Source organism: Citrus clementina, unplaced genomic scaffold, assembly GCF_000493195.1.
Source record: "Citrus clementina cultivar Clemenules unplaced genomic scaffold, Citrus_clementina_v1.0 scaffold_2, whole genome shotgun sequence".
Lineage (NCBI taxonomy): Eukaryota > Viridiplantae > Streptophyta > Magnoliopsida > Sapindales > Rutaceae > Citrus > Citrus x clementina.
The window spans coordinates 30,140,387-30,168,077 of NW_006262688.1; the positions used below are offsets into that span (position 1 = coordinate 30,140,387).

The 27,691-nt window shown below is 34.5% G+C and overlaps 3 protein-coding genes and 1 pseudogene across 4 annotated transcripts; 1 reads left to right on the forward strand and 3 right to left on the reverse strand.

Annotated features, from left to right (window-relative positions):
* Positions 1-2,349: 2,349 nt before the first annotated feature.
* On the reverse strand, positions 2,350-5,272 carry LOC18052012 (patatin-like protein 1). 2 transcript variants are annotated; one of them, XM_006448617.2, is made up of 6 exons: positions 4,335-5,272; positions 3,799-3,983; positions 3,503-3,695; positions 3,230-3,394; positions 2,806-3,108; positions 2,350-2,684 (listed from the first exon to the last, which is right to left on the reverse strand). In XM_006448617.2, exons 1-6 carry the CDS (start codon positions 4,449-4,451, stop codon positions 2,457-2,459), a joined length of 1,191 nt encoding a protein of 396 aa, XP_006448680.1. In that variant the 5' UTR covers positions 4,452-5,272; the 3' UTR covers positions 2,350-2,456. The 2 variants fall into 2 exon arrangements, with proteins under 2 accessions (XP_006448680.1, XP_024047578.1); XM_024191810.1 differs by having other exon boundaries at positions 3,230-3,403.
* Positions 5,273-5,935: 663 nt separating this feature from the next.
* On the reverse strand, positions 5,936-7,921 carry LOC18052013 (annotated as a pseudogene).
* Positions 7,922-13,502: 5,581 nt separating this feature from the next.
* Positions 13,503-18,057, reverse strand: LOC18052014 (ankyrin repeat-containing protein NPR4). Its single transcript, XM_024190950.1, has 5 exons — positions 17,877-18,057; positions 15,856-16,344; positions 15,505-15,651; positions 14,576-15,114; positions 13,503-14,117 (listed from the first exon to the last, which is right to left on the reverse strand). The coding sequence occupies exons 1-5, from the start codon at positions 18,055-18,057 to the stop codon at positions 13,503-13,505; spliced, it is 1,971 nt and encodes a 656-aa protein (XP_024046718.1).
* Positions 18,058-21,228: 3,171 nt separating this feature from the next.
* Positions 21,229-25,924, forward strand: LOC18052015 (ankyrin repeat-containing protein At5g02620). The gene is made up of 6 exons (XM_024191435.1): positions 21,229-21,403; positions 21,800-22,280; positions 22,958-23,437; positions 23,551-23,700; positions 24,492-24,934; positions 25,142-25,924. Exons 2-6 carry the CDS (start codon positions 21,821-21,823, stop codon positions 25,754-25,756), a joined length of 2,148 nt encoding a protein of 715 aa, XP_024047203.1. The 5' UTR covers positions 21,229-21,403; positions 21,800-21,820; the 3' UTR covers positions 25,757-25,924.
* The last annotated feature ends 1,767 nt before the right edge of the window (positions 25,925-27,691 follow it).

Below are 27,691 nucleotides of genomic sequence, written 5' to 3' on the forward strand. Positions count from 1 at the left end.
GAAGAGGCATAAAACTAAATGAATATTCTTAGGTTCATTTCTTTTCTTTGTACGGTTAACTAATATATTATTTTCTTATTCACCAGTTTTCACTAGTAGGGAAGAATTAAATCAGTGGACACGTGATATTAGGAAAAAAAAAAAAAGGATTTGTGATTATTATTAAAAGATCTGACATGAATGTGATTGGAAGGAGACCAGGAATAAGTTTTGCTTGTGAAAAAAGTGGTGATATCCGAAAAGAAGTACTAGTGAATATAACCAGAAAAACGATTTGCAAAGTGTATAAACTGAAAAAGGCTATATATGGACTAAAAGAAGCACCCCGAACTAGGTATAATCTTATAGATGCTTATTTCTTGAAGGCACATACGAGCATAATCTGTACACAAAAATAGGTGATGAGGGCAAAATGCTTATTGTATGGTTATATGTAAATGATCTAATTTATGTGAGAAATGATAGAGCTATGTTTGAAAAATTCAAGAAATCCGTGATGCTTGAATTTGATATGTCCGATCTTGGCATGCTGCAATATTTTCAGGGTATAGAAGTTAAACAATTTATGCTAGAATCTTTGTTTCACAAAAGAAATATGTGCAAGGGAGCTTGGATACGTTTCAGGTGAAGAATTGCATTCTGCCACTGCACCAGCTAAGTGTGATTTGAAGCTCTGGAAGGATCCGGAAGGAAAGAAAGTGGACCACACTGTTTACCAGCAAATTGTGGGAAGCTTTAATGTACTTGACTACAACAAGACCTGATATAATGTGTGTTGTAGGTGTTACCAATAGGTATATGGAGAATCCAACAGATATGCATCTTCTAGTTGCCAAGAGAATCTTTCTTTACTTGCAAGATACTACTGATTTTGGGCTCTTCTACCAAGATACTACTGATATAATGTATGTTGTAGGTCTTACCAATAGGTATATGGAGAATCCAACAGATATGCATCTTCTAGTTGCCAAGAGAATCTTTCTTTACTTGCAAGATACTACTGATTTTGGGCTCTTCTACCAAGATACTACTGATATAATGTATGTTGTAGGTCTTACCAATAGGTATAAGGAGAATCCAACAGATATGCATCTTCTAGTTGCCAAGAGAATCTTTCTTTACTTGCAAGATACTACTCATTTTGGGCTCTTCTACCAAAAAAAAAAAGTGAAAAATCAGATTTGCATGGCTTCACAAATTGTGATTATGCAGGAGACTTGATGATGGATGAAGCACACCTGGATATGTGTTTATGATGGGTTCAGCAGCTGTTTCATGGTCATCAAAGAAGCAACCAATTGTCATGTTATCAACCACCGAAGCCGAATTTGTTGCTACAACAGCCTGTGCTTGTCAAGCTACTTGGCTTGAAAAAGAAAAAAAGAAAACAATTCTTGAAGAATCACATTTCAAGCAAGAGGAAGCCACTGCAATTTACTGCGACAGCAATTCAACAATAAAACTCTCCAAAAATCCAGTTCTACATGTTTGAAGCAAGCATATAGATGTCAAGTATCATTTCTTAAGGGATCTCACAAATAATCAAGAAATTGATCTTGTCTACTAAACCCCTCAAGTTGGCTATTTTTTTGAAGTTGAGAAAGTTACTTAGAGTTTGCAAACTAGAGGATTGAACTTGAGAGAGTGTTCTGCATAATTTTTCTTTAAACTGAATGTTTACAACATCAGCTTAAACGGAGGGATTGTTAGAAACTCCTTTATGTCAATAAAGAACTTATGTCGACTTAGTCTTAAGAGAGTTTGTTAGCAATGTTATTGTTTACTTGGTCTTTAGGATCTAGTGACAGTAGTGAAAAGTAGCTGGAATATCTCCAAGATAATGGCTCATTAGTTCCAACTATTTTTGCTAAGGTTGTTATTGTACTGCCTACATAAAGGCAACCTCATTATGAATGAAGTGTGTAATTCATTCAACTAATTGTACTTGCTTGAGTGTTCAGTTTATAACATGATGTACGCTATTTTAATATCCCCTGAGCTTTCGAGTTGAATTCGGGGATGCCTGCACAGGTTTTTCATGCAAAAATACCACAGAGATTGGAAAGATGAATTATGAAGGCAAACAAGCGCCGCCGTTGAATCACTCTCCAGCCAAAGCCAATGCCAATTGTGGCGGTAGCCGGTAGGCAATCTCCATAGATTCAATAAATTGCAATAATCTAATTGAAAGGAAACCCATAAAATCGTCATTCCAGGATTCCTTTTCGAAAATCCACATTTTTTATTTTCTTTTAATCCTATAAAATTACAAATTTGACGTTATTTTAATTCCGAAAATTACAAATTTGACTTTTATGATTTGGTCACAAATGCAAAAGAAAAGTGACTGAAAAAACCTCATAGATTAGGATTGATTGTGATACTACATCATAACCCATCTAAAATTTAAACGTATGGATATAATTTATCATAAAATAGGATATTTAGGATTGCTGCTATTCCCCAAGAATGTGGAGCTTACGTCGGTCAGATAGTTGTTTGGCAAAGCGGACAAGAGCTTCTTCATTGTTGCCCTCTCCGTCACTTTTCCGAAACCTGCCAGTGTCCAAGTCAACCCTAGACACTGCCTCCTTTAACAGCTTCATTCCTATTTCTTCAAGTCTTTTCATATTCTCCTCCGTTGAATTATCGACTTTTGCAGCATCAATACTCAACGTATCATCCTGTGCAAATGAGTCACCATGTACCAGGGCAATAAATTAATTAATGTTGATCTAATTAAGAATTGATCAATTAATTAATTAATTAATGTGTGGTTCTATAATTTCTTGGTGGCACTGGTACCTGAATTCGAAGGTAATTGGCCTTGCAATTGGAGGATTGAAAGAATGCCGAGACATGGAAGTCAACCATATCAGAGCTTGCATCAAGGAACACGTCCAACATTGGTGCTCTGCCTCCGTTATATGCCCATTTAAGCCTGCCCCATTTGGAGGCATTGCGTGCACAATAGTACATTGCTCTTTTGGCCTCTCCAGTGCCTAGTGACAGAACCAGCATCTGTCTGCTGTCTATTGGTTTTATGTCATCAAACTCAGCGTTGTGCTTCAAAATCTCATTCAAGATGTGGCTTATGGCCACCAGAGTCTACACATTAATTTAAACGCACTCAGATTAATTTGTTACTACTTTATATATTGTATATGTTTAATTAATTCCTCGTCTATCAAATAGTGGTAATAGAGTGTGAATTTAATTAATTAATTACCGGGTTATTTGCCGCAACACCGCCATCAATGAGATCAAAACTGCAGGTGTCGCCGGTTGTTGAATCTTTTGTCACAAAATGGTGAGCTGGCAAGTAGGTGGGAGCTGCAGAGGTGCCAACGCATATATCAGCTAGCCGAGCATTCTTCAATGCACCTTTTTTCACCTGTAGGGCCTGTACAATAGGTTAATTTTATCGAGATAATGACTGCATGCGACTTCTCTGCAGCTAAGTTAATTAATTTACAGTTGAATAACGTGTTTATTTAATTACATCGTTGCTTGAGAAGATCACTGGCTGAAGTCGCTTGATGTCAAAAGTTGGAATGATCAAATTTGTTAGGGTGTCTTTGATAGTAATGTCTTCTAGTATCTCCTTTGTAAGACTCCGTATGTACTTCCCATCATACATTGGCCGTACCCACTTACTCAAAGAGCTTATAATTGATCTTGGAAAGTTTCCGCCCCTGATTCGGAGAGAAACTTTGTTAATCAGTCGGTTCTTAAATTCTCAATGGGCCACCATCGTTGCATTTTTAGCAAGAACTTAACTGGAGTCTCAATTATTACCTTGATAATTGAGGGAAAATTTTAGGACAGTGCTCAAAATAGAAGTTGTTGATATCCTTAGCAGCATACATAGGTCTGCCGTCCTTGTTGGGAGCTGTAAGCATGGTGCCTATTAGCCCACCTGTGCTTGTTCCTGCTACTATATCAAAATAGTCTGCTGTTCTCGCATTGGGTCCATCCAAATCCTTGCACAAATTACATAAAACCAAAATATATATTTATTAATATATAAGTATGTTGATAATGAATGACTAAGGTCACACTTTCTAATGAGGTCGATAAGCATCATTGATGTTAACGTTTCGAATGGAATCATTGAAATATTACGATGTATATAGTAATATATGAGAAAATTTTTTGTGAATATCAACTCCAATCTGTATAAAAATATACAAAAAAAAAAGTTGTGTGTTGAGATGGTACGACCGAGTAACTAAAACTAAATATCATACAAATCCCACAATAGATTTCTCTAGCAATATATTTATTGAACGTTAATGAAGGAGAAAAGAAGCTAATTACGTTGGGCAAGGTACCTGAAGCCTGGATTCAAGAAAGGCTAAAATGGTGCCAGGAATGATGCCTTTAACACCGCCTCCATCAATGCTTAGCACGGTTATTTTCTTGCCTTTGGCAATGGTTCTAGCGATCATTTTGAGTTTTGATTCAAATTAAAAGCTTCTTGATATTGAGGTATATACGTTATAGCAAATTAGAAATATATAGAAGCTTAAGAGGTTTAAGTCAACTAAATTAAGATTAAAGAAAGACCACGAATTTTAAATAAATAAGAAAAAAGAAAAAAGGAAAAGAAGAGGAGAAAGTCATCTACTCTCTTTCACTTAGTCTACACGTTTTTTTTTTTCAAAATCCCATTTATAGCCTTTACTTGTTCTGCAATTGCCTTGTTCATACTCCCATCAAATCACAATCCAATACCCTTCCAATAATCAGAACCTAAAATGAATGAAATCACGTTCTTGGGCCAGCTTCTCGAAAACATCGTTGATGAAACTGCTTGGGCGTGGCCTTGCTGGAGATATCGATATCGAGATGGACATGCTTCAGGATTGGTCTTCTTCGCCTTTTTCTTCTTCTTCTTCTTCTTCTTTTTCTCGACTGTACCGCCGTCTTTGGTGATAACTATCGGCGATTTGATTCGGCCTTTGGCGGTGAGGATGAGGAACACAGCACAGTTCACGGTGATTTGAGGAGGAAATATTTGGCTTTTGGCTTTGGCGGCGCGGCTGTAAAACTGAAACTAGGGCAAAGGCTATTTTCTTTTAAATTGTTTGTATTTATATTTTAAAAAAAACTAATATAAAAATAAATACATCCGGGCCCGAGTTTTCGATTTATGGGTTCACCCAAATCTAGAACTGGACCCGGATATGTCTGTGATTAAAAGATTACATCCGCAGTCCGGTGGGGGTTAAATCCGGCCCGAATTATCCGGGTCTGTGTTAAAATGCCAACCCTATTAAACTTACTCAATTAGGATGCTTAGTTTGTATATCAATTAATGTTTCACCAATAAAATTCACTATTTAAATATAAAATAATAAAACTTAATAATTAACTATCATTTAAAACCAATCACAAGATTAGAGAGGAGATTTAGGTAAATCAAACAAACTGATGGTGCATGGTTGATTGAAAATGATGATGTTGTCATCGATGCTGACAATTCGTGAATATGCAGGTGCCAACCTAATAATCACAAATTCACAATATCATTTGCTTCTCTATACCACCAACAAGTGTTATTATTTATCAACTCGCTGCATTGATCTAACCTAATCTTCAAAGTGTGTGAAATGAAATTTAAAATAAAATTTCGACTGAAATTTAATATTTTTTATTTTTATTTTTATTTTAAAGGAAAAGAACAACCTACACTTAGAAGATAATGCCCAATTAACGAAGAAGAAACCATGAGATGAGCGAATACTGTGTAATAAATTATAATTAGTACTATTTATTACTTTATCAATTTTTGTAACACCAAATGATGTCACGGATAATTATGTCTTCTTCCTATTACATTATTTTGTTTAAATATCAGTACTCTTCTACTTGATATTGATTAATATTGACTAATACAAGATGAATTATAGAAGATTATTACTAGCGATGATGTACTAATACTGTAATTACAGCCCGTTTAGTGATAATTGCAACTTTCAATGGACTAAGGGCGCCTCTGATCGAGCTTGCGTTGGCCAGACAGTTGTTTAGCAAAGCGGACAAGAGCTTTATCATTGTTGCCCTCTCCCTCACTTTTTCGAAATCTGCCAGTGTCCAAGTCAACCCTCGACACTGGCTTCTTTAATAGTTTCAATCCTATTTCTTCAAGATTTTGCATATTCTCCTCGGTGGAGTTATCAAATTTTGCAGAATCACTGGTCAATGTGTCATCCTGTGAAAGTCAGTCACCAGGTATCACAAGAAACTAATTAACTTTCATCTATTTAAGCATTCAATTAGAAAAAGAAAAAGAAAATAAAGAAATGCAGAAACAGTTGAGTTGATTCAATTAATTATAATGTGGTTCTTTCTCGGTGGTACCTGAATCCGAAGGTAATTGGCTTTGCAATAGGAGGATTGAAAGAATGCAGAGACATGGAAGTCAACCATATCGGAGCTTGCATCAAGAAAAACATCCAACATTGGCATTCTGCCTCGGTAAAATGCCCATCTTAGCATGCCCCATTCGGAGGTTTTGCGTGCAGAATAGTAATTCGTTGGTTCCTTGGCCGCGCCAGTGCCTAGTGACAGAACTAGCATCTGCCTGCTGTCTATTGGTTTTATGTCATCGGACTCAGCATTATGCTTCAAAACCTCAAGCAAAATGCGGCTTATGGCCACTAGTGTCTACACATTCATTATCTTTCACTCATTTATTACAAATTCTACTATAACTTCATTGTCAATGCCACAATATGGCACCCCAGTTTCAAAATATGAAGTTACTTACAGGGTCATTTGCCGCAACACCACCATCAATGAGATCAAAACAACATGTGTCGCCGGTAATTGGATCTTTTGTCACAAAGCAGTGCGCTGGTAAGTAGGTGGGAGCTGCAGAGGTGCCAATGCATATATCAGCCAGCCGGGCATTCTTCAAAGCATGTATTTTTCCCTGTACAATAAATCAAACCCTCAAAGTCAATGTTCCGGCCCTTTTAATTAATTTGTTGCAGGCATACACATATAAACCCATGCACATCAATTTTATCAAGCTAGTGAATGAATAACATACATCATTGGTTGAGAAGATCACTGGCTGAAGCCGCTTGACGTCAAAAGTTGGAATGATCAAATTTGTTAGGGTATCTTTGATGGTAATTTCTCCTAGTATCCTGTTCGTAAGAGTCCGCATGTACTTCCCATCGTACATTGGTCGTACCCACTTACGCAAAGGGCTTGTAACTGATCTTGGAAAATTTTTACAGCTGATCCATCATTAATTTCAGACCGAAAATTTATTTTCATCAGAGAAATCCTTTCTAATTCGGTTCTCGAAACGCTCAACTACCCATCAGCACATTAATTATAACAAGAACATCATTTGAATCTTATACAAAATTTAAGCTAAAAGAAGACAATTAATTAGGATTTTTTAATTACCTATCTTGAGGGAAAATTTCAGGACAGTGCTTAAAATAAAATTTGTTGATATCCTTTGCAGCAAAAATAGGTCTGCGGTCCTTGTCGGGGGCTGTAAGCATGGTGGCTATTAGCCCACCTGTGCTTGTTCCTGAAACTATATCGAAATAATCTGCAATTCTCGCCTTGGGTCCGTCCAGATCCTTGCAGAAAATTACATATAAACAAATCGTTAACAATTTTCTGTGTGGTTCGTATATAGTAAACTACACCGAGTAGGGTTTAAGCATTTCACATTAATTTATTAATGGAACGCTAATGAATCAAGGTTTGGTCAGGTACCTGAAGCTGGGATTCAAGAAAGGCCAAAATAGTGCCAGGAATGATGCCCCTAACGCCGCCGCCATCAATGCTCAGCACGGCTATTTTCTTGCCTTTGGCGATGGTATTAGCAATCATGATTTTGTATAAGACCACAAATGGTGCTAGGCATATAAAAAGAAAGGCCATGCATATATATGTTAAGAAAGCAATAGTGTAATTTATCGGCTCGAATCATACAGCTAATATCAAGAAAAGTTCACACTATCATGAAGCTTTTTTTGACAAATCAGTAATTGTCCTTTATGCTTAGTTTACATGTTCCTTATCCCAAACACTAGTGCGATGATGCGTGTGGTTGAGTTAAAATAACGATGATGTAATTGATGATGACGCAAGCATATGAACTATGATGACTCCATGAAGGCTCATGCCAGCACCTTTTTTATTTTTTATTTTTTTATATGTAAGAATTGTGTATTGACCAGCCAGGGACATTAGAATTAATGGGTAAATTAGAGGGATTGGATGATGGATATTAATTGAATACTAAACCCCGTACTCTATTTTCTTTAATTTAATTTAATTTAATTAAACAAAAACTAATAACGCTAAAACGAACAGCGGACACACGTCTAATTGGAAGCAAAGGTGGAAAGTAGCTCTCGCAAGTTTCCAAGTTCTTCGAAAACCAAATGGCCGGCCTGGGTTCCTTTTCTCTTACCATGGATTTGCCAAGAGCCAATGAAGGTGTTTACTCCACGTACTCCACTTTAATTAAGAATCCACTTATTGAAGCCTCTCTTTTTCAACTTTTGCTTTCTCTTTAGTCTTTTAAATGGAATTCAATTCTTTTCTTCATGGATGCTTGATCGAATTTTTATTCCCATTCGGGATGTCGGAATTGGGTTGGAATTTGATGCAAATAATTGAGGTCTCAAAAATGAAGATGGGAAAGGGATTCGGGACTGTAAATGTGTCCTGTTTGGATGATCGAGCTGCTTCCGACTTGTTGCCAAAACTAGTGTTAGCAGAAGCCTTAAGCCTTCTACATACTATTGACCTTTCACGATTGATGAAATATACTGAAATTTGTGCCAACCTAACCGCATGCTCTCTTCCAATATCAACTTGCTGCAAGTAGATCTATAATGACAATTTGTCACTCTCAAAATTATTTTTCACTATTTTGGTCCCTAACAAATTTTTAATCCTTTATTTCATATTTGATGTTAAATTGTATAGAACCATTGAAGAGTTAAATAAACCTTTTAACAAATTAATTAATGTAGCTCTTACCTGGATGCAAAAAAGGACAAAAATTTTAATAGAGTTAATTGAATCGTAAACGGAGTAGCCGAGTCCAATATGGGCTTAATTTGCAATGTCTTGTCATCTTGGCATTATCAAATGGTCTGTGGCTTGCTATTATTTCAGTTTTGGTCGTCAAGTCAATTAGTCACTATCATGACATCTATATAACATTATACCGTGTGTGTGTGTGTGTACATGTCATTTTATTCTAAGGATTTACATTAATTTTGAAATTAAAAACAAAAGTTTGTGATTAAGAAAATTTGAACGATCAATTGTTATTGGCGTTATTGACTATCGATGCCTTAGGACTGTTTAGGATTTTTTTTTGGGAGGTTTAAAAGTTATTTTGAAAAGTTAAAAATTAATTTTCGTGTTTGGTAATTTTTTTAGAAATTATTTTTGGTAAAATCACCATATCCAACAGTAAATTTTGAAAAGTAATGAAGGAGTAGCTTTTTAAAATCTAAATTTGAGAATCGTTTATACTTAATACAATTCCATATATATTCTCATATATATTATAAAAATCTAAAATTATCCTTATTAATTAAGAAATAAAATCATTAAGATTATTATTATTGTTATCAATTATATTGAGATAACAAAATAAAAAATAAAATTAATAATAAAAATATTTATTTTAGCTATCAATTACTATATATTCACATTTAAAAATATTTTATATACATATTTATGAATGTGTAAATAAAAATTTTTCAACATTATGTTCAACTCTGTCATTTACATTTTTATAGTAGTTTAATAAAAAGATTTACTAAATATATACGACTGTTTTTAAAACTCACAATACTTTTAAAAATAAAATTTACTAAAAGTTTAACTAATTATTTTTACAGTACAATTAACAATAATTATTTCAAAAGTTATAGTATTATCAAACTGGCCTTTAGTCAAATTCCAAGAATTGGACGATAGGGGAAGAATAATTACTTCTCAACTTCTAAAGAGTTCCAAATAATGAGAATAGTTTCTCAAGATTTAGCAATTGATTACTATATCGAGAGCATCTCTTCAGATTAATAAACAACATTTGAGATTAATTATAGCAAGCCTTGAGATGCTCATATTAAATATGATTAAAAGTATTACACTATCATGACGTTACTTACTTGCTTCCTACCTTTCATGGTAAGAACGAGTTGACATCTAGAAACATTTTTAGTCATGGACAAATGAAATACGACAAACCATGTACTCCATTAATTCAAACGAGTAGGAAAAACCCATAACAAACCAAAATATATGATAAAGATTTTGCACGGCAATGAGTCAGCGAAAGTTTTCTTGCTGAGCTTTGTGACTGGCGATCGCGACCTACCTGTGAGAGTGAGACAAGATTCTAGGATTCACATTATATGTTTTTTGACCGTATCCAACGATCAGCCTGGAGGAACCAAAAAAAAAAAAAAAAATTCAGTCTTCGCCGTCTGTATGTATGTTGCTGCAATATAATTAGATGTTGATGCTAGCTATAGCTGTTTGTTAACCGTCTTTTTTATTTATGTATATCATCATGACGTAGGGCTTATTATTCAGGTTAAATTAATCAAGAATTGTTTAAGCTTATAGATATGAAACAACTAACTTAAATGTTTAGGCCCCATTTGATATTGAGGTTTGGGCAATCATACTTTAAAAGTTATAGCAATAATGTGTTTGGTTTGGTTAATACTATTTGTTGTAGCTTAGAAGTTAAGTTGATTTAATCGACCATTTTTATGATGAAAAACTTATAATATATTTATTATTTTTGTCAAAATTATTAGTTGAAAGTTATGTTTACTACACATTAATAACTTTTATTTAATAATTATATCTTTTTTTTCACAACAGTTATAACTTAAAAGTTACAGTTCTCAATACTAAACCAGACCTTAATTATAGTGCTCATAGATAGTTTAGAAAATTACATTATTGGCCAACCAGGTGAGATTGTCATCTAATAAATATTTTGTCAAATCTAATAAAATTTCGCTATTGCAGTAGTGAGAACACATTAGACAGTCAAAAGTTTGAAAAATCAAAACCAAATACTTATTCTATTTAATAATTTTTATTAACTAATGATAAACGAAAGAGTCCGAGGCAGTGCAACTCTTATCCTTGAGGCCCTCAAGTTGAGGGAAAGGAAATGACATCATGCATGGTGTGGCAGACGTACGAAATTAAATTATTAGCAGACAGCCAGCTTACCCTGAGATTGATGGATTCAACTGATACATAATTAATCTTTTAAACCTAATAACTAAGAGTTACAAGTAAATGATTCCATGGATTCGTAATATCTAGAATCAACCAGTGATGACGCTATCGGAAATTAACTTATTGGTTTTTCTCCTATATATAAAGAGCAGAGCTGATCATGCGGATCGGTATATTCAAAATTCTACTAACAATAATATTATAGAGAAGCCAAAAAAAAAAGGTTCCTGGAGAGAGGAGATGTCTACTAGAAATTTGTTCTCAAAGGGGACACCATCATCATCATCATCATCAAATCCTTCTGCTCAAGCCCGTCAAGCCCCGGAAGAAAAACCAACTAATGCTCAGAATGTTCTATTTCGTGGAAAAGATAAAAATACTACTACAACCAGTACCAATTCCAGTAGTACCGTTGTAGGAAATTCTTCAACAACAAATTCTAAAGACATGTTTTACAATCGTGAGAAAGATGTTTCTTCAGGAAGATCAGGTAAGGATTGGAGCTCATCAGCAAAAATACATAACATCGAGCGCCCGTCTCCTCAGGATGTGTTTCAAAGAAAATAACAAACCTTCACCTTCAGGTTGATTTTGGCATGCATGATTTTCCTTGTTACTAAATATTTTCAATTTGAAAGTAAACCCTATCCATTATTGTTATTCGAATATGCTGTTGATATGGAATTATATCAATGTACAGTAATCAATAAATCAATGTACTTTCATTTGCTGAGAAGTTCAAACTATTAATATTGGTTCGATTGGTTTAATTAGTAGTTGATGAATTTTCCTCGGCGAATCCCTCCATATTTCTTCTTACGAAACCATACATTAAATTTCAACTTTCAGTATTTAATTAAATCCCAAGTTCGGCCATTCATTTACATTACTTCAAAAAAATTGACAGGGTGTCTATTAATTATATAATTAGAAATTTCCACGAATTTTCGGTGATCCCAATAAAAAGTTATAATTATGTCTGAATTAATTAAAGCAATAAAATATATTATCAAATGAAAGAGTTGAGTGACTACAATTCTGCATACATACAAAACTTACTTTTCATCTATATATATAGAGATAATATGTTAAAAAAAAGAAAGTAAAAGATAAAAAAGTGGGGAGGGTGGGAATTGATTGACACCTCATGCGCAGTATGCTTGCCTCAAGGAAATGCAATCACATTGTTCGGAGCCAGCAGGTTCACGAACGCCTACGATATATATATAGGCTATATATTTGACTTTCCCCTTTTTTTTATTATTTCATCAATACAACTTCGTAAAGAGAATATCACTATTATCTGATAGTAAATATAATACAATTCGTCAATAGTTTTCAATTCTGTTAGAATAAAATCATCTCGTTAAATTTGGCTTATTAAATACTAAACACCAGTCATAAGATAAGGAAACGGAGGGTAATTTTTATTTATTTTTCATCCGTGCAAATGAAAGCTTCCGATGAGGCCAGTGACTAATGGCCTCATCATTTACTTGGGCGGCCCAACTTGTTTGCGACTCCCGAAAACTTGTTTGGTGAGATTGTTGATCAAGAGTCCATGGCATTTAACTAGGCACGTTGTTACCTTGTAAGTGCAATCCTTGTAATTGTTCTGACTGGGAAGTGGGAACGAAAAAAACAAAAAGGCATAAACTAAAGAAGAGGATAAGGAAAACCATAGAATAATAATATTAAAAAATCTCTAATCTTGCCCAATTTTTTCCTTCTTTTTTTTTTTTTGATAATGTTGAATTCTTTTAACCTGTAGCTACGAGAATCTAGAAGCAAATCAGCAACAGCTTCTCAAGAAAAGAAAAGAAAAAAAAGAATGATTAAAGAAAATGGAAAAAAAGAGTTAATGGCCGTTTGTTTGTTAGCTTTTAGATAGCAAAAAATAGTGAGTGTTTATGTTTATTCAGGAAAATTAAGAATAAATTTAATCTTGTCTATAGAATTATTTAATTACTGTACGTCAAAATCTCCCATAAAGATTAAGAAAAATTAAATTAAAAGAGGATCCAAATTCAAAATTTATATAGGAAGAAAGTTAATGTAACAGACATTTTAATGTCATAATTTAGTAATGTACATAAGATGCGTTTAGGGCAGCTGCTCCCCACCCTATATTTTAGGGAATATTCTCTTCCCAGCACAGTTGCCCCAAATGCATGCATAGTCAAGTGAATATTTACCGATTGATTAATGGAGATGATACAATACCACATTGATCTCTAGCAAAGCATCGGCTTACTTGGCTTAAATAAAAACCTAGCATGATAAGTTGAATAGAAAATGTCGTTGAGAAGAGGATACTGTAGCAGAACAAATAAAGTGACTGGCACAGCTGCAAGCACAGTAGTGACCGTGGTGACCCAATTCAATCTATCATGATAAGCCAAGAAAAAGGTTGTGCTAAAAGCCACCATCATGTTTATTATAGAAATGAAGAGGGCCGAGAGTCCGATCATCAACTTCAATGGCAATGACTTGAGAAAATCAGTTTCGGCGTAACGAGAAGTTAGGATTGACAAGAACATCAGGATTGAGATGGAAGATGCAGACAATGCAATTACATCCGACATAGCAAAAACCTGAAACAAAGTCTCCCTCAGATGAATGGGGATTCCTTTGTTGTTATCGTTACCGCCTGGCACACTGAAGGCTGCCGCAAACATTATAGTGGCAATGAGTGTTGCAACAAGCATACATGATTCGGCTGTGTTCTTCATCCATAATTCTCCACTACGTAGTAAGCTTGAGTGCTCAATGCTGAATAACTCTCGAGGTGCTTTGCCTTCTGAATTTTTCATTTCTCGAAATGTTGGTTGCACAATCTTTTCGACCTCCTACCAATATCATTAACTTGCTGTATTAATTTTAAGAGAAAATTATGCCATAATATATTAAGCTGGAAATCAAACGTGGAGAGAATGTCATTTTCATAGCAAAAGAAACATACCGTAAATGTGATTACTTTGAAAACATTGGTGAAGAAACAAATTTGGAAACATATTCTTTAAATATATATATATATATATATTAAATGTGATGTTTTCACGTTTATAAATAGATTGTCCCATATTTTGTAAATTAATTCACTTTGTTAAATTAAATGTCAAATTTATCCTTCAACAGGGTGTCTTTTCTGATACTGTTTTAACACTATATGAAATGAGATACTAAGATTTAATTAGAGACCTTAATGGTAAAATGTGAAAATAATTTCTAAGAGGGACCAAAGTGTAGTGTAATCATGAAAGTAGTGGACTTGAAAATAATTAGCTAATTAATGTAAAATTTGTACCTTAAACCATAGTAATTCTCGATGCATTTGCAGAGCTGCACCTGAAACAATGCTGACTCGACTTGGATGTGGAGATTTGGCAGCTAGATGCAACATGTTATTCTGATCATGATCCTTGAAAGTGGCCATCAATTCTTTGGTGAAACCTATTTCGTAGATCAGATTGAATATATTGGCATGACGATGCAAAACTGCAATGTGAAATATGCTTCGGTTATTGTCATCCAATTCATGAACCAAATCAGGGGATGAGCAAATGAGCTCAGCTAAGAATTCGAAATTTCCTAGTTCGGCTGCATCGAACAATAAGTGTGAAGGCTTTCTGATGAGGTCTGTAATCTCCGAGTCGTCACGTTTTAATATTGCTTCCCAGAGAGATTTGACTAGTTGAAGAGCTTGAGTTGTAGTCATCAAGTCCGAATTGTAATTGTTGGTGAACTTCAATATTAATCCTGGCACAAAAGATTCATTAACTCTATAAGCAAGCGAAGTGACTCGGTTTGCATGAACCAACACAAATAGGGGACCATAGACGTGCTCTATTACATATAGCTCACACATTTACAATTTTAACAATTAATGCTGTGCTTATTTATGTCTGATAGAGAAAATCTTTGGAGATTTTGAAGTATTGTTCTTTATTCACTCGCTATTTATTACTTAAATGATGCATATTATCATAATTGATTGAAGGGTACACATAGCAAAGAGTGAACCAAAAATGAACAATGCTTTAGGTGCATCTAAGAATTTTCCGCTACAGTAATGTTGGTACTTTATAAAATGCCAATCCAATGAGACTCTTCTCTCTATTCTCTCCATGGTCTCGGAGTGTTAAGTCTTTGGATGTTGCTATATATGTTTAAAGATAAGTTGAATATAACAGCTTTGTAGTTAAGCAAAAACAAAATTAGAGAAATTTAATTAACCTGAGTGCATAAGCCTCGTCAAAAGTCCTTGATTTCTGCTGGCAAAAGCTGAAGGCTTTCGGGCCAAAACATGCAAGGCTGTCTCGTAATTCCCATCGCGAGCCACAGCTAGACCTGAATGATCTTCTAGCAGTTTCAATGCCAGATCTGAGAAATTCAGCCAAACTTTTAAGCACGGCAATTGAAGATACCGCTTCATGGGGAAGAAAATAATAATAATAATAGTAATAATAAATAAATAAATAAAAATTCGGACGTTGCCTCCAATGTTATTTTGCACGAATTTCATCTCAAAATGAATACCGTATCCATATTTCAAGCATTACAATGGAATAAAAAATATTTACTTACCATGCAAATCAGTACTGATGCAGGTAAAAAACAGGGCATTTTGGTCCTCAGGCGTCAAATTTTCTTTAGCTTTAGCATCGTCGTATAAATATAACGCCATGTCTCTTTGTGCTAATACAGCAGCCATATACAGTGGTGTCATATTTTCCCCACCTCGCATTGTCAGCAAACGTTCATTCTTTTTCAACATAATTTTAGCAATGTGTATAGACCCTGCTGCCACAGCAAAACAAAAGGCAGTGTTCCCATTTCTGTCTTGCAGCGTCAGGTCTTCGGGTTCCATCAATTTCAATAACTCCTCAACGAAACCAGTTTGTCTAGCTCCTGCTGCTAAGTGAAGGAGAGTTTCATATCCCTTTGCAATGCCGGCACAAAGAATTGATCGGGGATCCTCATTTCCTAAAAGATGTTTGGCAGTTGGCCAGTTACCTTTTAATGCAGCCTTTTGAAGAGGCACGCATATGTTCAGGTATATGTTTCTATTTTCTCCTGCTCAAATTTTAATCATATTAGTAAATGACGATTGGGTTTAACAATACAGAAATACAGCCTCTAGTATATATGGCATCCTTTATTTCTTATCAGTAATTCTATGTAGAATAATTAGACTGGTTTTATTTATTTATTTTTCCTGGAGACAACAGTCACAAGGAGATTTAGCACCAAAATAACTCATTAATTTTTTCGTTACAACTTACGTATACCAGACTGCAAAGGAAATGTATATCACGGTAATAAGACTTGCGTTACGCGTCAATGTGTGTAGAAGAACTTGCTTTACAACCTAATGAAAAGCCCCCACGATTTTGTTTTTAGACTCACCATTTTGAGTAGCAAGGTGCTCTGTAAATATGGATCATCAATAAGGATTTATAAGTGGTTTAGAATTTTACTCTCATTAGTTTATATTAGAGGAATATATTTATCATCTTAATAAATTAGTGGGAGAGAAATTCACTTTTACCTAATTATTATATAAGTTGGAGGAGGCGGAGAGGATGGTACTCACCCTTAAATTTGGGTGTACGGATATCAGTGGACTAGGAGCCCACCTCCACCTCGTGAGTGGCTTTTGATATCATTGTTATATCATTGTATTGATATAATAATCTGCTGTCATGCAATACAATACTGTTTACTATACCCCTTTGTCCACGTGATTTTAGGGTGCGTTTGAGATTGAGATATTGTACATTTTAAGATACAGTTGTTGTAGAAAAAAAAATTATAACTATGAAACAAAAATTAATAATATATAGTAAATGTAAATTATAAATAATAATTTTGATAAAATTATTAAAGATATAATAAATTTTCTATTATACAAGTAAAAAATCATATCAACTTAACTTTCAAGCTACAACAGCTAGTATTTACCAAACACTTTAATGCTGTAGTGTTTAAACTATATCTATCCAACCTCACTCCCAAACGCACCCCTAGATTTGTTCTTGGAGTCATCTAAAATGCGTGGTAAATTGTATTTCATAATGAGACCTACATCTTTATCCTAGTAACTTTATCTTCTTTGATTGTTAGTTTTGTTACAACCCAGAGGGCCTAACTGATATTGTGTGCTGTCTCTAGCAGGTGCGGACTTTTGTTGTGTTCTTGTGGCTTGTGGAGCCATGGACCCACGTCCAAAAAATTAAGAGAAGAAAAGGGACCTAGTGAAATTTAATTTTTGGTTGTATAATCACTGTGTATTATTATGACCCCTCGACATCAAGTTTGTGTTTAGTTATTGTAGCTCCTATTTAACCAAAATCCAAGTTCGGTACTAGGCTGATCCCTTTTATAATTACATAATGATGTTATTGCATTGAAGTTTCGACTTGGGCATGCACGGTTTTGCACATGTCGATTCTTCTTTGGTGTTAACAAACCTCGCTTGGCAAGTGAGATCAAGAAAAAGTGAAAATCATATTCCACTATAATTCTTAACTTACAGAAGATAAAGGGAAAGATCCAGGTGGGCATATATGCTTGTAGGTAAGAGAGGGTTGAAAAAGAGAACTCACTAGAAAGTAGATGAAGTGAAGGCCACTTTGGTCGAGTAGGGTTGTAACCGTTCTCGATGTCATTCGACTCTCTAATTTGGAAGGATTGTGTTGAATTATCACTTTCTGTTTTTGCCGTTCCGATTGTATAATCACTGTGTATTTGGGAACCGGAAGTTGAATAGACATCGCTTGCTTCCATTTTTGCATAAATACCTGTCATTCTTTCTCTCTCTTTCAGCAGGTAATTTTTTATTTAAAAAAAAAAGCAATACCAAAATCATCATGACACAATATATATGCAGGCAGTATGTGATTTGCATTGATTACTGAGCTTATAAGTGTGTACTCGTGATGATGCATTAATAAAACAGTTGATAATTAATCTAATGTACATAGAAAGAAGATTTAAGATCCAAGGAGCTAGAGTCACCAAAGAAAGAAAATTTTAGTTTCATAACCAATAATCATTTAAAATTAAGTAATCGAAGATATCATACTGAAAACTCATGGCCTAGTCTGATTTTTCACGAAATGCATGCATGGATCTACATATGCTGTCTATTTCTAAAATAAAAAAAAAAAAATAAACGTACAACACGGACGCGAAAATTATGTACACTGATGATTTTCAATAGGATGTGAAATATAACCTGATAAATTAAACTCGAGCGAGAAGGAGTGATTTCTGAGATGATGATGAACTCAAAGACTTAGCAGACAAATTTCATGTGTATGATCGAACCAGTATTAATAGAAAATGGAGTTTACTTAGCTTGAGTCTTGGTCAGAAGGAAATAGTTTCAAAATTCATTAATTAGGTTGTCCTTTGTGCAAGACCAGTAAGTGGAATAATATTATAATTCATCCGTGGATGATGGAGTGAAAAAGGAAGCAAGTTTCAGGAAGGATTCGACAACTTTTAATGAGTAATTTATGGATGAAAGATATGTATGAGCATGTGTTATTAGAATAATATATAGGTTACTATTGCTCTGATACTATATACATATGTTATGGGTGTCATTGTCATCGTCGACTCTTCATTGTGAATTGATGGGTTCAAATGAACGAGAAATTCTATAGGAGATACCATGTGTTCATGTCATTCATACAACAAGTAAATGATGTTGTGATATACGTACTTTTATTTTGAAAGATCACCATGTAAAAAATTATTACATTAAATTTAATTATACATGTCATGTGTGCGTTAATTGGTTGTACTACTTCTAATGTATTATAGAATTTATGCAAATGTATATCAAATGGAGTCAAATGATGCACACAAATTAATTATACAAAATTGGACTTGATACCCTTATTGAACTAATAAAAAACATTAATAAAAACATGATTTTTATGATTAAATATATATATTATATAGATTTTTTTATTTAGTAGTATTAGACTTTGTAAATTTTTTATTTAAAAAAATTATCTCAATTAATGTGGCATTTATCAATTAATTGGTGAGATAATAAAATTAATTTATTTAAATCTTGTAAAAAATTATATGACATATTATTTGATATTAAATTAAGAATAAAAAAATCTGGGCTTTTATTTCATCGGATACCATTTGGCGAGTAGTATAAATTTTAACTTTCCAAATTGAAATCCACATGTACAGCTGGGAAGAATGCTTAGTGTGGAAATTTTAGCGTTGAGGTGGGGCTTTTTAGTTAAGATTTTAAGTCAACCCCTTTTTACCAACTTTAGCGTTTGTGGTGGGGCTTTTTCGTGTGTCTTTTTCCTTAATCCGCATATGAGGACAGAGGCGGCGGCTACTTGGAATCACTTCTGAAATTCTTTGCAGCAACTTTACATTTATGAGAAGGGAGCTTCTAACAACTTTACATTTATGAGAAGGGAGCTTTTAAGTTACAATCAGTGCAACTTACACCACTCATGTAAATTATATAAAATTATGGGACTCATAATTTATATGGTTCACATGAGAGAAGTAAGTTACAATAATTATAACTTAACATTTATCTTATGAGAAATTGTTGTTAATCTTATTATTTTGGCTTAATTTGCATGTACGCAGTTAAATCTTTTTGGTGGGATGAGATTTTCGGCTGGTTAATTGACAAAATTTATAATCAAATCGATATGCTGTTAATCAGTATAGAGAAATCTCAACAATATTCATTTTGGCTAGACTATCTCGAGCTATCGTTGAGCATTTTGTGCAAACCGGAGAACTCTCCAGGACGGGCCAGAATATTAGAAGACGACATGGGCACGGCTGGGGCTGTGGCAGGTGACACAATTAATTAATTAGTTACTCCACTAAGTAGGTTTTGAGGAAAAATATCAAAGCTATCAATTGGTGGGGGTAACATAGCAACGACAAAAAGTGTAATTAAACCCAAAGTAACACCGCAGTCGATAAATGACAACCTAAAACTCTTTTGACTTAATTAAAGTACTACTAAACCGACACGAACTGTTAGAAAAATTCATTAGGAATTTGGAATGCAAGTTTCGGAATATCCTTCATCAGTCACTACCACATCTTTCGCCCTGCTTTCTCAGCACTTTCGCATACTTTTTTCCATTCTTATCACTCATTTCTCATCTTTCTTTCACTTTTTGACCACTTACAGTAAAACATCATTGACTTGACGCCAGCGGCCAGACACCACCTGTTGCTATTCAGGGGAAGTGGCCTGTGTCTGTGAAGGAGGCCCATGCCAAGAGTAGTTTCGTCTGTTATCCTGTCACAATAGACTCTACGTTCCGGTGTGGTCCGCATATATACGGACGAGACAGGTCCAGCTATCTTGTCCGGACGAGATCAAAGTATTTTCATGAATCAGGGGTTACAGAATCAAAATTTGGTTCTACGGAATAGGGAGAAAAAAAACATAATAAACTTTAGGAAGTCAACTTAATAAATAAATAAACTTAAAGAGTCACACATAAAATTTTTGAAGGAATAGGTTAAATTTCAACAGAGACCTTTATCTTTCATTGATTTTTGTCCGGTCTCGGGTTGTGACCGCCCAAGCCCCAACGTAGGTCTCACTGGTACATACAAACAATATCTGGATTTGATTTTTCTCAGAAACAATGCGTCAATCTTCAACACTGTGTTGGAAGCTTCCACTTTCTAACTGTTTTTTTTTTTTTTTAAGAAAAGGTTTTAATTTCAATTGTTAGACTTCAAGTCCGTAGCGCTATAGATTTGCGTAGTAGCAAATCCCGTCACGCATGAAGTGCGCATTATTTATATAAAATAAAACATGGGGGAATGCGCGGATGAAATTGATTTTCATGTACGTGTGGGCCTAGACAGTCATGCCTGTGCGGATTTTGTAAGCAAAAGATATGATTGTGAGGCTGGCTGGCTGGCAGAGTAAGTTCGTGGAAGACGGCGAATCCTGCTTTCAAATTATGAGCAAAATGCCGTCTTGCTTAATCGCTCGAGACTTGACTTTGACATTTCTCCCTTAAATCATTATTGTACATATATATTACTTCAAAATCTAAGCCTCTCCGTCAGCTTCTACGCAAATTCAAAGTGCCTTTTTAGGCAGGTACCTTCTTTTTTCTTTCAGCGTCTTTGTTGTTGGGTTCGTGAAATGTTCATTTTGCTTTCATATTTCAGTTCAGACAATTTTTTTAAGGTGCTTGGTTGAGTTCTAATTTGGGCAGTTCCAGCTATTCATCTAATTGAACTGCTGAGATCAAGCAAGGGTAAAATTCAAAACCACCCAGCTGAACAATGTTGAGGATTTAATACTAATGCATTGTAGACACATATTTTTGCTATTTTTGATGGTATTGAGGTACAAACGTAGATGCCTGGTGCTCTTATGTTATATTCTAGAGAAAATGCATCTAAAAGTGACCGATTGTTGCCAAAAAACCCTATTGTTGGCAAGCTTCTACGTTTATTGTGTATTTAGTTGTCTTGCTTTTGTTTTTTGCAGTTCTTCCATTGGTCGAAGAGTATGATACTAAGCAATGGCCTTTCTGTACAATCACGATATGGCAATGGCCTTTCTATAGATACATGTTTTCCTGAGATCAAATCGGTTACAAATTCGTCTTGCAAATCTTTTGGGGAGGATGATGTAAGCACAGGTGTATGCTCTGATGATGACATAAGCCTGAAAGATGCTTTTGGCCCTGGCTTCTTTTATCATGCCAATTATGGACCTTCGTCCAACGGTGCATCTGGCAATCAGAACGCTCACCTTCAGCCACCGCAAGCCATTTCAAGCTCAATAGATTTCTTCGAAGCTAGAGGGCCTGATGCCCATGTGGTTTTAGATCCATCAATATGGCCTATGTATGCTTCAAGCGATCAGGTCCCCTCCACTTCTGCAGAACTAAGTAGAGCAGCGGCAGATGACTCGGCAGGTTTTGCACAGCCAGCAGTGTCTCTCTCTCAGCCAGGAGCAGTTTCCGGTATGTTGTGTATTTAACTGATACTTGTCCTCTGCTAACTATAAAATTTCTTTGATTTCTATGTAAATTACATGAAGGATAATGATTGTAGCATGCTTGTGAAGTCACAAGCAAAAGCATATGATTATATTAGTTGTTAAGTAACAGAGTCCGAAAATAATATTATCTAGGCGTCTTTTAGCATTAACTAGGGAAGTAGGGTTCGGATTTTCTTGGTGTTTTAAAAGTATATGCAGTTTATCTCTTCCATGCTTAGAAAGAATGATTTTATGTAAAGTAGCATTTCCAAAATGACCTGCTGCATGAATATATCATATATGCATGTAAGTCTATATATATGTACATTGCTTTTTTTTTTTTTCTCCAGTTGTGGAACCTAATTCTCGTCTCTGTACAGTTGAATGAATTAATCCCTTGATTTAGACTTTGTTTCTCTGCTAATTCACTTTCATTCCATTAATTAAAAGACATTGACAATACAAAAGCTGAAGATATTTTCCACCTTAAAATGAGGGTTAAACTGTCTCACAAAGAATTCAACTACTATTATTTACCTAAAAAATTGCGACTTTCAATTCCCTGTTGTACTTGTTCCGTTCCCTCCTGCATTTTTCTAAAATAGGGGATAAAATTTTGTTCCATATTGGCACTCATGCTGTTGCTAAAATGTTTAAAAGGTGGGGTTGAAAGGAATTGCTTTACTTCTTATGCTCCCTTACATCTGGCGGCACTTAAAGGTGATTGGGACTTTGCAAGAAATTTTTTTAATTTGAATCCTGAAGCAGTGTGTGTTAGAATCAGTAGAAATCAGGATACTGCTCTTCATATTGCTGCTGGGGCCAGACGCACATTATTTGTGCAGGAGCTTGTAAATTTAATGACACCTGAAGACCTGGCACTGCGGAACAAGGTTGGGAACACAGCTCTTTGTTTTGCTGCTGTATCTGGTGTCACAAAGATAGCAGAGGTAATGGTTAATAAGAACAGAGAGTTGCCATCAATTCGAGGCAATAAAGGAGCAACACCATTGTGCATGGCTGCCCTGTTAGGCCACAAGGAAATGATCTGGTATCTTTATTCTGTGACCAAGGAAGAGGATTTAAAAGAAGAAGATCGCATTGAGCTTCTTGTTGCCGTCATTGATGCTGGTCTTTATGGTTAGAGAGCATTTTCCTTCGCAATAATTTTTCTAGTTTTATAAAACTTCATTTACTATCCACATGTCTTCTTGAAGTACACAATTGAATACTGTCTTGTTTTATATTGTTAGATGTGGCATTGGACTTGATTCAGCATCATCCCCAATTAGCTATGGCTCGAGATGGAAATGGAGAGACTGCTCTTCATGTATTGGCACGGAAACCTTCAGCTTTTGCAAGTGGAAGTCAGCTAAGATTTTGGCGCAGGTGCATTTACTCAGGTTAGTAACTCTATTCTTGGCCATTACTCATAGTTGCAATAGTGGCAGATTCTGCCTTACATGATTCATATATTTGCAGTTACTCATGTAATTAGCTATTTCATATGATACAATTATATGAAGTAACCTGTATATGCTACAGAAATGGTCTTGTCTCACCTTCAGCATTTCATTGATATCATAAATTAACAATACAATTTACACACCAATGCGTATGGCATGGTTGACATGGACCATGTGAATTTCGTATTAGTCAGTGCAAGTGTTATACCTTTCTTGCTATCGGACTTCCAAATGTTTGTCCAAGAATCTGGAAAAAGTCGGTCATTAATAATGACATTCTCATAGAAATACTCAGCTATTTGACTGACAAGTAGTTTATTTTCAGTACTGTGGCACTGATTATAGAATTCTCTTAATTCAATAGATGTGCGTCATAAAAAATATTAGAAGCAACTAAAACAACAACAAATCTTGCATTGTTCTTCTCATCCTCATTATGCTTTTGTTATTTTGGAATTGAATATGGTATCCTGTATATCTGCTTTTAATTGATTATGTGACAATACACTTGATTACTACACTTGTTTTGTGCCCTGGTCATTGTTTGGAGGCTCTGCTTCAGGCATCATTTGCATATGAATACAATATTGGGATTTTAATATTCTACAGCTTCTCATTTTTTTTCTGCCATTACCTTGTCAAGTAATTTTATCATTTTTGAGTATAGGTAGGAGAATATTAGTTAGAAATGCAGGGATTTTTCTGATTGCGCTACCTGTCATATTCAGTACCAGGTATGAGGGCAATACTTGACCCAAAGTTGATGCATCTACAAGCGCTTGAACTGGTGAAGCGACTTTGGGAACAGGTGCTGTTATTAGATGACTCAAAAATTGGAGAATTACTAAGGAAACCTTCTCGACTACTGTTTACTGCTGTGGAGTTGGGGAATGTTGAGTTCTTAATGGTGCTGATTCAGATGTATCCTAATCTTATTTGGAAAGTTGATGATCATAGTCGAAGCATGTTTCATATAGCGGTAGTGCATCGTCAGGAGAAGATTTTCAATCTTATATATGAACTCGGTGCTCATAAAGACTTGATAGCATCTTACAAAGATGAAAACAATAATAACATGTTGCATCTGGCTGGAAAGCTTGCTCCTCCAGATCGACTCAAAATTGACTCTGGTGCAGCTCTGCAGCTTCGACGGGAGTTGCATTGGTTCAAGGTAATGATTACTTCTCAAATACAAAGCTTGCTCTTCATTGGTTTTGATTGTTCCACTAGCGTTTTGCATATGAAGTGAAACAATGGGATCCCAAAAACACTAGCGCATGAATCCACCACTTTCATCATAGTAAATCAATAATTTGCATTCAGAAAAAATTTGTATTCCAGGTTTGAATCCTAATACAATTACACCTGACAAATGTAGGAAATTGAAAAAGTTGTCCAACCCTCTTACCGAGAAGCCAAAAATTCAGAGGGGAGAACACCTCATATCCTGTTCTCGGAGGAGCACAGAAGACTAGTTCGAGAAGGAGAAAAATGGATGAAAGACACTGCTTCCTCATGCATGGTTGTCGCAACACTTATTGCTACTGTGATGTTTGCTGCAGCCTTCACTGTTCCTGGTGGCAATGATGATTCTACCGGCAGACCAATTTTTCGGCATTACAAATCATTTATGGTTTTTGCCGTATCAGATGCACTAGCTCTATTCTGCTCAGCCACTTCAATATTGATGTTCCTATCCATCATCACCTCGCGATATGCAGAAGAAGATTTTGTTCATTCGTTGCCGAACAGATTGATCATAGGGCTTGCAACTCTTTTCATCTCTATCGCCACCATGATGGCAGCATTTGCAGCAACACTTTTCATTGTTCTTGGTGATGACTTTGTATGGATAGCTATTCCAATTGCAACCGGTGCTTGTGTACCAGTCAGCTTGTTTGCTCTGCTACAGTTTCCCTTACTTTCTGATATGATTAGCCATTTATATAAATATAGTATTTTCACTCGTCGAAGTAATCATTTGTTGTACTAGCGCATTGCAAAGCAATGAATCTTGAATACAGGTACTATTAGGCTCGAACTAGCATACACATTTGTTATGTATTTATCATGTCCTAGTATATTCCGTTGTAATTAGTTCTGCTCTTCAGAATAAGTCATGAAAGAATGGATTCCTTTTAGCAATTACGTTTTTATTGATTCCTTTTAGCAATTTCAATTAAGAAAATAATAATAAAAATGACGATGATGGTGCCCTGAGTGCTTTCAACAAAAGTAACTGGTCTTTAACTCCTGCTAGCTATGATATCTCACTGAACTATCTCAAGTGAAACCAGATTTCCCCAGGTATTTACAAATTAAGTGATGTTCATCATACTGTTCTAGAGTGCCTTACAGTGATTTGCCTTGCAGGTAAAATGTTTTTGCAGATAAATCAATGGACAGATACTTGAGAGCTTCATCGTCAGTTTCACGAAGGATAACTAAATGAATTTCATTTGTTAGAGAAAAAGTTCAAATATTTAAGGACCTAAATTCTATAGCCCCAATGGTTCGATGAAACCCATTGGCGGGAAAGAAAAATGCAAGTAACTTACCCTTCAGAGTTAGCAATCGAGCAAAGACTTTATTCAGTATTTGGGAAAAATGCTCGATTACGCCGTATGTGCAGGCGTTCGGTAACTCGAACGAGTCGAATTGCTTTTGGCGGGAAAATCTTGCTCCTTGGTTGAATGAAAAAATGGTGAAGAAGATCAAGAGAAAAAGAAAGAACGTTGCTTGCTGCCACCCAAATGTTGCGTTTTGGGATCGACTTCATTTTTTGAAGCTTGTGTTCATTTTTACTCCTTATTTGCGAACTGAAAATTAAAGCCTCGAGATTGCGCCTAGTTGGTTCGCCTCGCGATATATTTATATTTTGATTCCTCATTTATTATTTTTTATATAAAATTTATGGGTTTTTTTAAGAAATATAAAATTGATGGTGGATTGTTGATGATAATAATAATAATACAATCACTATGACTGATTCTTTTAAAATACAATTAACTAACTAGATTAAAAGAAAATCCTATGAATGATAACAAAATTTTATATTTATCACTCATCTATTATAAATTAAAGGAAAATTATCATTGCACCACCTTTATTTTGTTTTATATTCATCCAACCACTATAAAATTTTAACATGTACTTTGCATCACATTTCTTTTCATATTTGTATCAACTAGCCGCTTTTGTTTTAACACTATTAAATAATTTTAATAAAATGATAATTTTACCCCTAAATAAATTGAAAGACTATTTTATTTTATAAAAACTTTTAAAATTAAAAATTATAATCATAAAAATATCCTTAAATTTAATAAAAAATAAATCCCAAATAGAGGTGCTCAACTGATTTTTACTAAATTTAGATTTTGTAAAATTTTAATAATTATTTTTTTAAAAAATTATAATTTTACAAAATTTTAATAAAAATAAATGAATTTATTTATTAAAAATTTATAATTTTGTAAAATTTTATTAAATAACTGAATTTATTTCTTAAAAGAATAAATCCTAAAATTTTAATAATTTAGGAGATTTTTATTAAATCCCAAAGGTTTGCAATTATTTTTATAATTATAATTTTATATTAAAAATAAAAATTCTAATTTTGGGATTTATTTTTATTAAAATTTAGGGATATTTTTTATTAAAATTCTAATGAAAATCTTATTTTTATTAAAATTCTTATGAAAATCTTATTTTTTAGTTATAGCCTCTACTATATCTAAAATATGATTTCCGGATTCAGCATGTGTTGAAAAATTATAACCAAACAGTGGATGCCTTAATTAAGTTTGTAGTGTTATGTTGCATGGGTGGAAGAGTTTCCTCAGCCTTTACCATGTTTCTTTGAAATTTATGTTCTGATCTAATGATAAGTTTATATTTTTTAAAAAAAATCCAGTAAGATAGTGTA

Coding starts and splice junctions, on each gene's coding strand:
- LOC18052012 (XM_024191810.1), bottom strand. CDS start 4,451: ATGATCGCTAGAACCATTGCCAAAGGCAAGAAAATAACCGTGCTAAGC. Junction 3,984..4,334: donor TTCTTGAATCCAGGCTTCAG/GTACCTTGCCCA, acceptor AATTTGTGCAAG/GATTTGGATGGACCCAATGC. Junction 3,109..3,229: donor GTGTTGCGGCAAATAACCCG/GTAATTAATTAA, acceptor ATTAATGTGTAG/ACTCTGGTGGCCATAAGCCA.
- LOC18052014 (XM_024190950.1), bottom strand. CDS start 18,057: ATGGAAGCAAGCGATGTCTATTCAACTTCCGGTTCCCAAATACACAGT. Junction 15,652..15,855: donor CATCAGTACTGATTTGCATG/GTAAGTAAATAT, acceptor TGAATTTCTCAG/ATCTGGCATTGAAACTGCTA. Junction 14,118..14,575: donor GAGAATTACTATGGTTTAAG/GTACAAATTTTA, acceptor TGATATTGGTAG/GAGGTCGAAAAGATTGTGCA.
- LOC18052015 (XM_024191435.1), top strand. CDS start 21,821: ATGATACTAAGCAATGGCCTTTCTGTACAATCACGATATGGCAATGGC. Junction 22,281..22,957: donor TCAGCCAGGAGCAGTTTCCG/GTATGTTGTGTA, acceptor AATGTTTAAAAG/GTGGGGTTGAAAGGAATTGC. Junction 23,438..23,550: donor CATTGATGCTGGTCTTTATG/GTTAGAGAGCAT, acceptor TTATATTGTTAG/ATGTGGCATTGGACTTGATT.